Raw genomic sequence first — 15,003 nt, 5'->3', positions numbered from 1 at the left:
TCATACTGACCTGCAGATATTCTCAAGGCATTTTTGTTTTAAGGCTGCAAAAGGAGAAGAGACGGAACTCAGGTACTGAAAAGTGTTGAAACAACAACAGGACAATGGCCCCTAAGCGAGCCACGTCTATTAAACTTGTGTCACCAAACCAAACATCAACTTAATGACAAGTGGAGTTGGAAGTCACAGGAATTGCCCTATCAGCACTGGTTCTGGTAGCCTGAGAGCAGAGACCAGACCCTCACCCTTGCAATACCTGACATACGCACCCTTTACTTGTCCCCAGTGTCACCGTCCTTGTCCTCACACCTTCTGCCTGCAATTCTTAGATCTCACACAGGTCCTCTCTGGCTGCTAGATTGAGTGTTGCCAAGTTCAAACTGATCTTTGCTCAATAAAATCTAAAATATCTTTAACTGCCTGTTTATCTCTTAGCAGAAGGGAACAGTACAGAGACATGTGTTGACGTGCCCATTGACAGCCCAGCTTCTTGCATAGGGCAGGAGGATGACAGTGCACCAGGTCAGTGCCAGGGTGTGCGTGGGACTCGTACCAGCCTCCGGGCCAGTCGGCAGCAAAGTCACCTTGGAACGGCCTTCTCTGCTCTGCTCTGTTCTGCTCTGCCCAGCGCTCTCTGCCATCTCCCCAGGGTGCATAAGGCCAATCCAAGGGAATTCATGTGTTGTTTGGGTAATGTGTTGTTTGTGTAGAGCTTCTAAGATGGCAAGGACAAAGTGGTTGGCAGGACTGTCTGTTGCTGCACCCCATGGCACGAGAAAAAAGTTCTACCTTTGATTACTGAGCTCCCAGCCCCTCATTGCAAATGACGGGCTCCCCTGTGGCAGAAGAGCAGTGCCTCTGACTGAAAAAGAAGGTGGGAAAAGTGGGGTGATGGATTTGCATATGAACTAAGATCTGTTTCAGAGAGAAGCAAACACCCAGCAAAAGAAAAAGGACACAGAAGGCGATAAGGAAACAAAGAGACAAGGAGGCAAAGCTTGATTTTAGGAGGTTTGTTGAGTGAGAAGTTGGAAAATAAAGCAGAGAGAGATGCTTTAAAAGGGCAGCTTCTGACAGATAATAGATGAGTTTCTACAGGGAGAGGCCATTGATCCCATCTGATGAGCTTTAAGAAGCATGGGAAAGATCGGGTCACTAAACTGCCACAGTCTTTTAAATGCCAACCACTGCAGAATTGGGGTCACATGAACACCTCACTTCTAGCTGAGTTCCATCAAGAAGGGATTTTTCAGAGTTCAATCTAACGTCATGAACTTTAGATCAATATTCCTGGATCGGACAGTCCATGTCGATGGCCAAGTAAAGTGACTAAATCATTGGTCCTGGGCCAGACAGATTGGGTCAGACATTTTTGTCTGCTGGAGTGGGAGGAAAACACAGCTGCCCCGTGTTTCAGCACAAGAGGGCCAGCGAGGCCATCAAGACAAGGGCAAGGCCGCAGCGCCCCTTCCAGCCCTCATCTGCCTTGTTTTTCTTGACTTATAAACATTTCACTTTGGTCAAGCGTTATATGTAGGATTGTCTTTAGTTTTCCTTTTCTTTGTCTTATTAGTTTACCAGGGGCCTCAGCGATGCTCAGAAACTTGTTTGGGATCCCACAGACAGCAGCAGTGCATGGTCAGGAAGATCCCTGCCCCCCCTCACTCCCCCGACTCCCCCGACTCCCCAGTAGTGACTAGAGAAGCGACACCAACTGCTCCTGACACCTGCTAATGCAGGAAAATCTGCTCACATCAAACTGAGTCACAGCACGGTCAAGCTACACTTACTGCGTGACCGGGACACCCGCTTCACCCTCTGACAGATGTGTGTCGCATTCTTCAGGAACCATGAGTAGTAGTCAAGACAGTACCTAGAGATTGCAGTGAGAAAGGAAGCAGTCACTCCCGGTAGAGTCTCTGAGAAGAAACCAGTTTAGAATGTCACAGTAGCTAATTATTCTCAGCAAAGAACCTTTACTGCATCCTTACAGGGTGTGGGAGGAGAGTCAAGAATGAGGTTGAGCAGGGAAAAGCTCAGATAAGACATTTTTGCTTGAAAGTAGTTATTTACTAAGCTATGTGGCTTCATGCTGATTTCTTAATTTCTCTGAGCCTTTGATTTTTCATATATAGACAAAAAACCTACAGCAGAATCTACATTCCCAAGTTATCAGAAGAATAAGGGCCTGAGCCGTCTTCCAGCTGCTGAGTGTAGGCCTACATGTGCTTTCCTCATTAGTTATTCCTGTCAATATTTGCAATATCGGTTTTTCTTTTCTTTTCTTTTTTTTTAAAGATTATTTGTGCATACAGAACTGGGGCACAGGCCAGAGGTTCAGGGGCGGTGAGAGGCTTCATCAGAGACAGAGTGGGGAGCAGAATAGGCAGATCGACGAAGTACACTGCTGAGGGGAGCAGCGGGCGAGTCAGGAGAGGTCTGCCACACCATGTGGTCACCTCCGGGGCAGGCGGGGGATCAAACTCATGCAGAAGTGGCTTTAGCTTCTTAGTGCTGTGCTTTAACCTGCTGCGCCACCAGGGAGGGCCAATATGCTTTATTTTTAATTTGCATTTATGACCACTTCTTCCTCCCAATTTTGTAACCTCAATTTCTGGGTGTGTTTCTGACTCGCATAAGTATTAATTAAACATCATCATTTACTGAACCCAGAAAGCGCTGTTGAAAATATTTTCTCTTTGGGATCAGCCTGTGGCATTGAGAAATGTCTCCACCTCCTTGTCTATATATGGAAGAAAGACCCACATTGACCAAGGGGCCCAAGACCAGGGCCAGAAAGGCATGATGGGAAAAGGCAGCCAACCTGAACATAGGACTCAGACCCAAAGGAAAATGGAGATTTGAAAAGTTGAAGCTCATGACTAGACTTTGAAAATTGCATTCAAGATCGAAGAAAAAAGCCCCAGACCATCGGAGCAGAAATATTCATCTTGCTTTTTGGTTCTGAGCTGATAGCCAAGAATAAATCTCGGGAACAAGGGAGCCCGTGTCAGCATTTCAGGGCAGGGACACAGGGACATGTCCAGACCTAGACCTTCTTAAATAAAACAGGGTCTGCCTTCTAACTCTTTCTACAGCCTTCGTACTTGGCAAGCAAGTAAGTGCTAGAGGGACACTGATTATCACCTTCTAGCAAATGTCACCAGAATGAGGGCATTTCGGTCTGGACCACCCTGAGCTTTCTGTGCTCATCTCACCGGCTGTGACACAACTCTCTTCAGCCCACCCGAATTTGGCCAACTCAGCTCAGCTCAACCCAGCTCAGCTCAACCCAGCTCAGCTCAGCTCAGCTCAGCTCAGCTCAGCTCAGCTCAGCTCAGCTCAGCTCAGCTCAGCTCAGCTCAACTCAACTCAATTCAATTCAATTTGATTCTATTCTATTCAACTCAGCTCAACTTAGCTACTCAGCTTAGCTCAGCTCAACTCAGTTTGAACCAGATTTACTTTGCTCATCCTGCACTTTGTTTGGGGCACTCAGATAGGAGTAAAAATCCATCTTTGCTCTCAAAAAGGTGCAGTCTGGTAGAAGACTCCTCAGAGGTTGATTCCTTGAAGTGCCCTTATCCCCTGTCTCTGGCTTGTTTAACGCCTGCCTAGCTCAGCCTATCACAAACCAGGAAGAACAGGGAGCCTGTAAATACTGCATGTAAAGCGCAGCAACCTGTCCGGGATACCTGGTGGCTTCTGTTCTAGGGTCCCGCTCGTGGCTCATGCAGAGACACTGCTGGAAAAAGCGGCACAGCTCCATAAGGCAAGGGTTGAGCTTCTGGATGGCCTGGGTGGGAGGAGCAGCTGTCCCCTCTTTGAGGAATGGCTGAGGACACCCTAGAAAAAATAATCCCAGACTATTTAACTCTGCAGGAATTCAGCAAGTAGCTTGCTGAAATGGCTGGTGATCATGCTGGATGAATACAGTCTTGCCCTGACCTCCGGGACTCAGGTAGCCAGGTAAGGATAGACCTGCTTCCACATTGCTGTGAACATTCTGACAGGCAGGCAGAGAGGAGATGGGGCCCCAGTTCCTGGAGGAACTCAGGGTGACTTCTGAGAAGAAAATATTTAACAGGGAGCTAAAACATTGAACAAAAACATATCTGGTAAATATTCATGCGAGGAGAATGAGACGGTGTCAGGTCTTGAGGTGTGATTTTTCATGGATGGGAGAATCATTTACTGGGAGATGCCAGAACCAACTTATTTCTCCCTTCTGTTTCTCACTAGGTGGCTGGCTGGTCTCTGGCTGCTCCAGACACCTTGGTAGACAGACACAGGTAGAGTTAACCTCTCCAAAGCCCCCATCTGCACCTCAAGGGGACTGTATCTCTTTTGAACTCACTAGGGGAAAACTGGCTATAGCTTCCCTTGGTAGCTTAATCATATTTTGTGTTTGAAAGGCCCATTCACCATTCACTGCAGGTAGATGGTAGGTCTGAGATAGATCTTAGGCGATATGAAATAGGATTCTGTGCAGCCTCCAAAATGTAATAATGCCTGTTGACAGATGACTGGATGGTTCCAGAACATTCAGGAACCTAGTATAGGAAGGCACCCAGGAGTTGGTGAGGCCACAGACTACCAGCTTTGCAGGCCTCACTCGCTTTGCATCCATTTCTTTCTTAAGGAAACTCGCTCAGTGGAAAAGATCTAGAAATGAAACAGCCAAGATCTGGGATGGTGAGGCCTGAACCCTGAAGCTGGAAGCCTGGGGCTGTCTCAGGGTCCTACCGCCCTCCCGCAAGCCTGAGACACGTTCTCTGTAGTTCTCTAAGAAGTGTGTGGGCAGGAAAAGGCAGCTGCTCTCTGAAGCAGAGCAAAGTAAATCATACCCAGGGAACAGGGGTTGAATTTAGGAGTCATGCTCTGTCCCTGCCAGTGACCTTGCTCATTACAAGACCTGGAGGAGTGGACAAAGAAAACAGGGCAAAATGCAGAGCTGAGGACTACGCAGGTGTGCGTGCCGCGCACCGCCGCCATTGCAGCTTGAGGGAGCCGGGAGGGCATTAGTGAAGTTAGCCAACCTGAGAAGGACTGACACCGTGCGTGTCATACGTGGAGGTGAGAGGAACACAGGTATCGTCTGACGAAAGAATGATTGGTTACCTGAGGAGACCGCGATGTGGGCGGGGCGGGGAGGGGTGCCCTTGGGGTGAAAGGAAACCGGTCTATGCGGTGTGGAAGCGTAGAGTTCTACCACCAACCGTACGCAGCACGGAAAAGAAGAAACCAACTTGCTTCATTTCCAAAATAAATAAAAGAAGAACTTTCACGTGCCAAGCAACACACAGTGTTCAGTTGTCTTCACTCAATAACATTTACTGGATTGCGTACACGGAGCTCCTTAGTTCCTAATCACTTCTACACACATTATCTTATTTAAAACAAAGGCTGGTGGAAAACAGACAGGTTCAGCGCCCACAGTAATTGCCATTATTTTCACTTTATGGAGAGGAAGCTGAATCCTGGATGCCAAGAGCTGGAGCCGAAATCACCAGTAAATGGTCGAGTCACATCTGAATCCCAGCAGCGTGGAACGAACTATATCAAACAAGCCTTTTCTCTTTCTGCTCCACACATTGCTCAAGCAACAAAAGCCCTGCTCGGGACAAGGCGCTGGCACTTACAGGACACGTGGGGTCTGGGGGCCAGGGCTGGCAGCTCTCCCAGGAAAAATGGCCAGGCTGCAGGCAGGTCACCTGTAAGGGATGAGGGGGAGCTTGGAGGGCAGGGGCCACTGGGCAGTCACAGCCCTGACGGCTACGAGTCCTGGAAACCCACAGGGACATTGCAGCCCAGAAAGAAGACGTGACATATCCAGCACCACAGGGCAACCTCACAGCCTGTCAAAGCTTATAAACTAGTTCTGGATTTTTCTTGGTTCTTCTAGAACATACACTGGACAGTGAGCAACCAAGTCAGCCTGCTCACCCACCCCTCTTCCCAAGCTGGTTTTCCTGTCTGTGCTTTGGGTTTCTCTCTCCAGTGGCACAGTCTTACCTGTGTGTGGGTACTTGGGGGCCGGTGCCTTGGTTGGGCTCGGAGTCTGTGTTCCTGGGGTGAGATGAGACCAAAGTGACCTTGCATTGTTTTTTGAGATCTGGTCAAGGAAAGAAGCCCAGGGCACAAAACTCACCCTAGTTACCCAATGTTGTTATCAAGCCAGGTAGCTGGCAGAGATCGAGGATGCAGTAAAGGACCAAGAAACACTACCTGCGACAGAGGACTCCAGTCTAGGAGGAAGTGGACAGGCCATCTGTCATGGCAGGGTGTGCCTGGCACGCTGGTGGGGGCAAAGCAACTCACTGGTGCGACATGATGGAAAGAAAGAGTGATGGTGTTGCACTAGGGTTTCGAGCACGGTGCACCAGGGAGCAGAGAACGCCTGTTTCTCATTCACCTGAGTTGGGGTATGTGCCTTCCCCATCCCCTAGACACTGCTTGTCACTTTCCTGAGAGAATATGGGCTCATCTCACCAATTTTTTAATCATGTGTGGATATATATGTATGTGTGTGTATGTTTGTGTGTGTGTGTTTGTGAATATATATATGTATATATAATATGTACATATAAAATCAGTGCGCACGGAATTAATGTACATGACATTGCATATGTATTATGCACATATAATCAGTGTGATCAAGTGAAAGGCACTTCCAAAAGGCAGCTGAATTGCCTGGATGAGTGAGGTTTGCATCGAGGGATCTGTGGTTTAATAGACGTGAAAAAGGGAACATAGAAGCTGCTGGAAAATGATCCATAAAAGAGGAAAACTTCCTGCATTCATGTATTCACTCATTCAAATGTAGGGAGTACAAGATGGGGTACAGACAAGGAGAAGCCTGGGGGTGATTATTAATTATGTTGTTCACTTACATTTTCTTCCTTTTCTACATGTATATTTCAAAAATGTAGAAAATGCTTTGAAAAGAGCCAAAGGCAGGTGGGAGGAGCCTCGTTTCTTACCTAAGGTCTGGCTGGTCCGGAACGGGCTGCTGGGGGTGGCCTCTGGCCTAGCAGGTGACCCAGAAAGAAGCCAAAGACTCGTGGGCCCCTCAGCCCCTGCAGAACTTGGAGGCATGGAGGAAGGGGCCGGCCACGGGGGGCCTCCAGGTGCTTTCTCACCGGTGGTCTGAGCCCAGGACTCAGGTGTGGAAGCTTCTGCCTGCTGGTCGACTGTCACCCACGAAGTTCTGGCCACCCTCCTGGTAGCTACACAAATGACAGAGTGACAAAACACATTTGCTTGGCTGCTTTGATCAGACATAAAATTGCCAAGACATTGAAGCGTAGTCAAAGGGCAAAACCATGTGACTGTAATAGATCACGCTGAGGCTTCCCTCTCCCTGGCGCTACAATCTTTGAACAAACTAAATTTTTCTTCTTTAACTGCAAATAATAAAAAACTCATTCAAAAAGATAACCTTGTTTCTGTGTTCAGAGCAGCGTAATTCACCACAGCCAAGATACGAACCCCACCGAAATGCCATGTGACTGGATAAAGACGCCATATATATATGGAATACCAGTGGAATACTACTCAGCGATTAAGGAAAGATGAGTTCTTGCCTTTTGCAACAGCATGGATGGAGCTGGAGGTGATTATGCTAAGTGAAATAAATCACAAAGCAAAAGACAAATACCAGATGGCTTTACTCGAATGTGGAATATAAATAACCAAAGCAAACCAGCTGTCAAAACACAATAAAACTAACTTAGATTTTGTGGAAAATATTGCAGTCACCAGAGGTGAAGAAGAAGGGAGATGAGAGGATAGAGCAGAAGGGAGATGAGAGGATAGAGCAGAAGGGTTGGTGTGATTGTGTGCCGGCACTGGCGCTTCAGGGGAGGCGAGAGAAGTGTGTATCCCCATCAAGAAGGGAGCTGTGCTCTTGAGACCATTAAGCTTTGAAAACGAGCAGTAAATCAATACATTTATTGGGAAACGACTCCTACTCCCTTGGCCATCCAGACCACCAAAGAGGGCATGTATTGGGGCACAGTGGCTTCATTCTCTCATTTAAGAAATACATTTCTAGTCATGTGACCTCAAGGGGAGATTATGGAGTCTCAGTCAAGAGTGCTGTGGGTGTAAATCCTCCTTTATCCTCTATGCTGCGAATTTTGAGGCAGGTCACTGAACTTGTGGTGATAATAATAATGGTAACAATGATACCTGGCCTTCAATTTCATGAGATTGTTAAAATAAGCCCTTCATCATTGAATCAATTGCTGTAATGTTCATGTGTTCATTCTGAAAGTATCATTCCATAAATAGGAATTAAAATTATTTCTTTCAAGTTTTTCTAAACTAACCCTCTTTAAGGGCTTTCAATTCTTTTGGGGGACAGTTGCCATCTTTAAAATATGGTATATCCTTCATTTAGTTAAAAGTCATTTACTTTAAAATGTGTTTACTGCTCACATTAAATTTTTGTACTTTTATATATAAAGCTAGCTCTTTTCCTCTTAGTGTTATAGTTAGAAATTTTATGATTTTTTCCTTACTAAGAGCATTTCCTTTTTTTTTATACTGTACCAGAAAGGTGTCTAATTTTGTGATTGTCATGAAGTTGGTCATTGTGCTAAGGCCATTTTAGTTAATAAAGTTGATTCCTCTTCTCATTCTTGTTTCTCTGCCTGCCTGACCCCTACCAATTCTTACCTCCTCTTTGGGGAACCCTGGCTTTGGGCTTTCCCTGCACAATAGCTCTTTGTAGGCTGGGTCACAATGCTCAATTTACTTGCCTGTGTCTCTCTTTCCTGGCCTGTGAGTTCAGGAAGGAAAGAGGATATCAACAGAACAGTCTTTTTAAGAGCTAGCCTTCGTCTAACATGAAATACGTGTTTTGGAAAATGAATGAATGAATGAATTCTAAGGACTCTGGTTCATTGTTGGAATCCACTGAGACAATCTTGATCTTCATGGAAACATTATCTCAGTTGTATCTTATTCGCAAATAGGGACAAGCATGCCTTTGCATCTTTGGTGACAATCTTGTTGAGTCATCATGCTGGCACTAAGCCATTAACCCATCTTTGGCATCATTATCCAGCCAGCTAGCAATGAACCTAACCCTGCTTGAAATATTGGCTGCATTTCACCATTCAGTGTGTATTTTAGGGAGACATATTGCTAAATGTTTTGCTGAAATAAAAACATCTATGTCTCAATTCTTTAAGATGCTGTCATCCTGGGATGCTGGGTGAAGGAATGGGAGGAAGCTCTGTGTTAGTCTTGCAACGGCTATTTCAAAATTTAAGAAAAAGTATAAATATAAATGTTAGCAGGACATTATGCCAATGACAGTTAAGCCACTATCTGTTCTCATGGGCTCACACACATTTCTCATTTAAGGGGGGCTGAAGGAGAAAGGGGACATTTGGGAAGGGCTAGAAGGAAAGTTTCCACATATCTGGAGGAGACTTGAGGGAACAGGAGAGGAGAAGAAAAGGTGGGAAGTTTCCTACCCGAGGTGGGGTGTTCAGGAGGGGAGCCGATCCATGGGGCTGTGGTCCTGGCAAAATGCTCAGGAAGCCTCGTCTGCTCTCCTGCTGATGAAGGAGTTGTCTCTGACCAGGAGGAGGCTTTCAGAGAAGTCACTCCAGTGCTCAGGGTTCCACGTAGGGGGCTTGTCCGTAGTGTTTGCCAGCTTATGGGTGTCAGGCTTGATGTCATAGCTGCACCGCTGGTAGCTGCACCTTTGGGGACATAGTCAATGGCAACATTGATAAACTTGATTGACACTTTGAGCATGAAGAGCTGCCGAGTTTTTAAAGGTCCTTGTGCAGCTATCATACAGATGCAGCGAGGTCCTGGGCATCTGGGTTCTATTCTTACCCAGAACAGAACCTAAGAATAGAACTGTACATCACCAAAAAGAGAGTAGGACCTTGATGATAAATTAAGCTAAAATACCCATTTCTGAAGAGGTGCTGTGAACACATGCAAAGCTGTAAGGCCAACACTGGAACAGAACCTGGATCCTGTCAGTCTTTTGTGGACCCCCTACCCCACATTGTTCTCAGGATGTTGTTCGGTGCCCAAAGTTGCTGCTAGTTAAGCTAAATGCAGAGTCAAGTAGGGAGCCTCTCACCAGGACAAGAGTCTTGGTATGAGGTTATCTGCTGAGAATAGCAGGCACATATTATGGCCAGATTAGCAAAACCAGCTAGCCCACCTTGACAGGAAGGTAAGTGTAAACAAGGACCATAGAGAGGATGTTTTGATCAGCAGCAAGAGTGGAACACCCTCTCCCCCAAACAATAGCTGTTATTCACTTCCCCCTAGCTTGTGCCAGACTATTACACATCTCCAACCCAGGCATATTCCTTCACACCTTCCTCCATGGACTTGCCCTTCCCTGAATCTGACCCCCAAATAAACGCGACTAGCCCAGAATTTGGCACTGTATCTCCAGAGATGAAACCCCTCTAGGTCTCTCTCTCTCTCAGTACTTGGACTTTGAGTTATTTTTCCTCCATCCCGTGCCACCCAATGTTGCTGCCCTACAAGGCAACAGTCCTTAGCTCACTTTGCAGTCCTCAGCCTCTCCATGGCTCTGGCATCTGTCCTGGGAAGAGAATTAGGCTTGCTCTATGTAACCTATGAATATGATTATGAGCCAGAAGTGAAATTTGGGGGGCCAGAGTCTGCCAGGCAGAAACTGCTTGAAAGATAGCTCCCCACAGAAATAGCAGAAGGCTTGATTCAGAGGGAGATCTGCCCAGGGCCCTTCTTTTCTCCATGAAGCAAAATGACAACTTTTCCCTATGTCTCCCCTCAGGAAGGCTTCCATGGTGGGGCCTGGCATTAGGGCATCAGATTCCCACTGGCTCCTAGCATCTCTATGTCTGGGTCATGAAGGCTGGCCTACAGACTGGTGGACAGAAATTCTACTGGACTCTTGCCCCTACTTGCTTCTTCCATAGGAAATGGTGTATTGGGAATCTCTAAAATTTCAGGAAGTAGACCTCCATCCTCTCTTCTCTCTTGCCTTACTGCTGGGCTCAGTAACACCCAACATGTACCACGTACCTGTTCTTGCCTCAAGAGGGATTGGACATGAGTCAAATGATTGCCAATCCAACTATTCCTCAGCCACTTGACTGGCTGTCAGGCACATCAAACTTAGGGTCAACTTGTAGGTTTACGTTCTCTTCCCAAGCACATTATCGAGGGAGTAAGAAGGAAGAGATAACTGAGATTGGAGTGGAAAATGCAGTCATGGAAGAAGTAAAAGTGACTCAACCCTCAGATTTTCCCTCAGTATTGGAAAGATGAAGGGAACCCCACAAATAGCCATTTTATCTTATTAGGTAGACTCATTCCACATAAGCTGATATGCCCTTCTCAGCATAACTAAGAGATGTCCTATAATAAATACAAATTGAAGTATCCTTCTGAGAATGAATTAGGGTTTTTTTTTTTTCCAAACTTCATTTCATTCCAAGAAATATCTATGTATTTTGTATTACGTACAAAATACAGTGTAAGGTACTGAGGGGGATGGCAGAAGCTTTGGAAGATTGAGCTCTGTCTTCAAGTACCACTCAGTGAGGTGATATACCCAGAAAGTCAACTGATATAACCAGGAGTAATCTCAAGTCCAAGTGACACACAAGTGTAGTGTGGTGGGACCACAGATGATGGGTGATTTTGATTGGAGGACCTTTGGGAAAGAAGAGGCTATCTCTAAACTGGCAACTGACAGACAAGTATAGAACAATAGAAAAGTAGAGAAGGAGCCCCAGTCTGGGATAACAGCATGAGCAAAGTTCAGGGCATGGGGGCATGGAACTATATTAGTATGGCGTCTGCCAGAAGAGGCAGGACATCAATTGGCTTCAGCAGGGAATTCATGGCAAAAGGACAGAGAAGAGAGTGATCTTGAAGACAGAGAAATGTACTCTCCACACTAAGGAGCCTGCCACTGACTCATGAGTTCTGGGCAGTAAAGTAAAATAACCCAATCATATGTTAAGACTGTTGTTCTTATGGCCATGAATGCATATTGTAGAGGTTGGGGTGGGGGAGGGGTGTAAAGCACTGGGCTGTGGAAAACAGGAGAAAGGTGTCCTCCTCATGGGAGGAGAGAGGCAGCAAGTCAAGTTGCTTGCAGCATGGGAGGGAGAAGACACAGCATTGCTGGGCCTTCCTTTGTAAGAAAATTCGGAAACCTAAAAAAATGTGAATCCTTTGATTTTGACACAGCATAGTGGGATGCAATACCTGAGGGCTGCATTCAGTCTTCAGTTTGCAATGTGGGACCAGGCTCTAAGACACCCAACTGGGTGGTTGACACTCACCCTGAGCAGACACACCGCTGGTGAATGTGTAATTGATAACAGGAGATTTCTCCGCCATCTCCCAGAAGTCAGACAGATTCCTTCCTGCAAAATTCACAGCGATAGAATTAAGTCCTGGGCTTACCTGCTGGAGTGTTGCTTTTAATTTTCAGCTCAGAGAGCTTATCAAATAAGCCGGGGGCGGGACAAGTCACCTGATTTTCCTGTCATCACACAGATGAAGATGCAGTCCGATTCATTCGTCTGACTCACTGCGAGACAATTCCGAGCATGGCAAGATTTAGCATTGGGTCTGAAGCTCCAAGTCAAAAGGACAATTATGCTGACTTAAATAATTTATATAAATTATTTATATCATAGTGTGGGGATAATTAAATTGCTAGTTCAGGAAGTCATAAGAAGGTCAGACTGACTCCTTACGCTTAAGGCAACTCTCGTTTTGGGGGATTTTTTTTTTTTTTAGAAGGTTCAATAGGATGCAGGGTTACAATGTCCATTCAGCCCTGCAACATCAGTGAATGCTCAACTTTAGGACTCCAGCTTAAAAATGGTGAAAGTTTGAATCCTATAGCCCCTTATCGAGAGTTCCAAATCTGCAAGTCTTTGTGAAATGAAAGGATTGGTATCAAAATGCTCTTGTTGGCAAAACCTGACCTGACAGACGTGAGGTTGTTTATAGTCTTAACCCCACTCAGGGTTAAGGTCATTTATTTTGCTAAGTAAGGACAAATGCATCTGATGAAAGTGTTTGATCACTAAAGGTGATAAGTTATGTACAGTTGTAGATATCTGAGCAGACCCAGAAAAGTCCCCAAACTTCTGAATACCAGACATGCTTGTCCCTGGAGATGCCATCTAAAGTACCAGCATCCATCCTGCTGGCAGGTGGTTGACTGTCACCATACAGTGAGCTAAATAGGGGAGGTGGGTGTGGGGTGGGCGGAGGTGTGTGTGGTTAGTGTGGCCACAGGTAGAAGAACTCGGAGAATGGTCAGTATAATTCTAGTCACGGTCAGTGTATCAGCATAATGACTTTAGAGCAGATGGCCTAGGTTAGAATTCTAGCTCACAGAGTGACCTTGGGCAAGGTACTTAACCACTTTGTGCCATTGGTTTCTCACCTATAAAGCAGGGGATATACAGTAGGTACCCCATAAGGGCAGGGCACAAAGGAAACTATGTGGAGAGTGCTCAGGAGCCTGGTCCCGAGTGATGAATACTATTAATTCCCTTCCTGTTGTCCTCCCAGCTTGGGCTAGCACCTAGGTCTCTCTTTCTGAAACTGAGCCCCAGGCCAAGGTGAATTGCCTGGGGTTATAGGAAAGACTTTATAGATGATGACAAACAATGCTTCTTGATTGTTTGTCAGACATTAGCTTCAACTCCACATGGCCTAAATGTGAGTCTTGAACCAACCAGATAGTCGACCTCTCTGAATCTCTGTTTTTTCATCTTAAGTTTGCCTAGATTCCCTCCACCCCCAACTTTGAGCCTGGGATTCTTCAGTTTTTGGATACCAGGAACAGCTTGGATTGTCCTAGGATTGAAGCTAGTCCACACTGGTTGTCTAGGTAGAAATGACACCCAGGTGCCGGGCAGCCTGGTCTTGTGGGACTGTGAGGAGAGGACATTGTACTGATTAGATTCCAGGATAAACGTCAAATCTCAAATTTGCCAGACATGTTCAAGATGAACACACCTGAGAGGATGGAGGTGGACTTAAAAATCTCTGTGAGGTAGCTGGTCGAATTGCCAATGATGTCCACCAGCAAGGCTGTGAAATCTGCAAGACAGAAGAGTGAATTTTCAATGTCTAATTCAGAGACTTGAATTTCTCAGGTAAATTTGACAAGACTGAATTAATTTGGTGTGTCAAGGAATGGGGGACTACTACTAGTTATTAAAAAGGTCTTCATTTCAGGTAGGTAGAAAACCTTTAGACCCACTTTATAAGTCCCTTTCTCCCCTACTACCTTTCCCCAAAATCCTTCTTTGCCAACATCAAAGGGCTGAAACATCACTCTGCTGAATGAGAGGTTTTCTGCAGTTAACTCTTCTAATTGCTTTAGAACACCAAATCCATCTAACAGTAAACAGCCCGACAGTTATGTAATTCAGACGGACATTATTGTGAATTTTCGAAAGTCAATGGCGATTTTAGCAGTGGGCTATAAACTAAGGACCACGTAAGAAATATGGAACAAGAAGCCAAGACCAGGCAGAGCCAGGAATCTCTCTTCTGCCCTCTCTTCCTTGCCAAGAAGGCTGATGGCAAGAGAGACAGAGTATTTCCCAGCATTTCAGGTCATGAAACATTGGGAACTTTCTCCCAAGCAGGGTTTAAACAGGATTTTGCTCCCACAGTGAGCGCCACTGACTAACACAGCCGCATCAAACCACTGTCACCAAGTCCACTGCTCATCCCTGGCATGGGATTGAGGATCCCACAAATTCCTAGCTTTTACAACAGAGGTCAGTGCTCGAGGAGCCCGAAGTGGTCATTTTCTAAAGAAGAAGTTTCTTGGGACTTCTGGGTGTTTCTCCATCATGCCTTGTATAAATATTTCTTTTACTCATTCTACTGGGATTACGACGTGGGTGTGGGCAAGTCAACTTGACAACAGGGAACACAAAGATTGAAAATGCAGAACCCCCAGAGGCAGAAAATGAAACGTGA

The 15,003-nt window shown here is 45.9% G+C and overlaps 1 protein-coding gene across 1 annotated transcript in view; it reads right to left on the bottom strand.

Moving 5' to 3' along the window:
- Positions 1–15,003, bottom strand: part of HHLA1 (HERV-H LTR-associating 1) — a 23,191-nt gene continuing 8,188 nt past the window's right edge. The window contains exons 7-15 of the mRNA XM_004679980.1: positions 14,026–14,109; positions 12,521–12,577; positions 12,327–12,410; positions 6,984–7,229; positions 6,016–6,069; positions 5,643–5,714; positions 3,696–3,846; positions 1,791–1,873; positions 1–44 (exon numbers count right to left, since the gene is read on the bottom strand). Coding sequence (XP_004680037.1) covers positions 1–44; positions 1,791–1,873; positions 3,696–3,846; positions 5,643–5,714; positions 6,016–6,069; positions 6,984–7,229; positions 12,327–12,410; positions 12,521–12,577; positions 14,026–14,109 — 875 coding nt within the window. The remainder of the gene's footprint in view (positions 45–1,790; positions 1,874–3,695; positions 3,847–5,642; positions 5,715–6,015; positions 6,070–6,983; positions 7,230–12,326; positions 12,411–12,520; positions 12,578–14,025; positions 14,110–15,003) is intronic.

Source organism: Condylura cristata, unplaced genomic scaffold (assembly GCF_000260355.1).
Source record: "Condylura cristata isolate star-nosed mole 26May11 unplaced genomic scaffold, ConCri1.0 scaffold00009, whole genome shotgun sequence".
Lineage (NCBI taxonomy): Eukaryota > Metazoa > Chordata > Mammalia > Eulipotyphla > Talpidae > Condylura > Condylura cristata.
The sequence above is the reverse complement of the archived record's forward strand: the minus strand, read 5'-3'. Positions and strand labels throughout refer to the sequence as shown.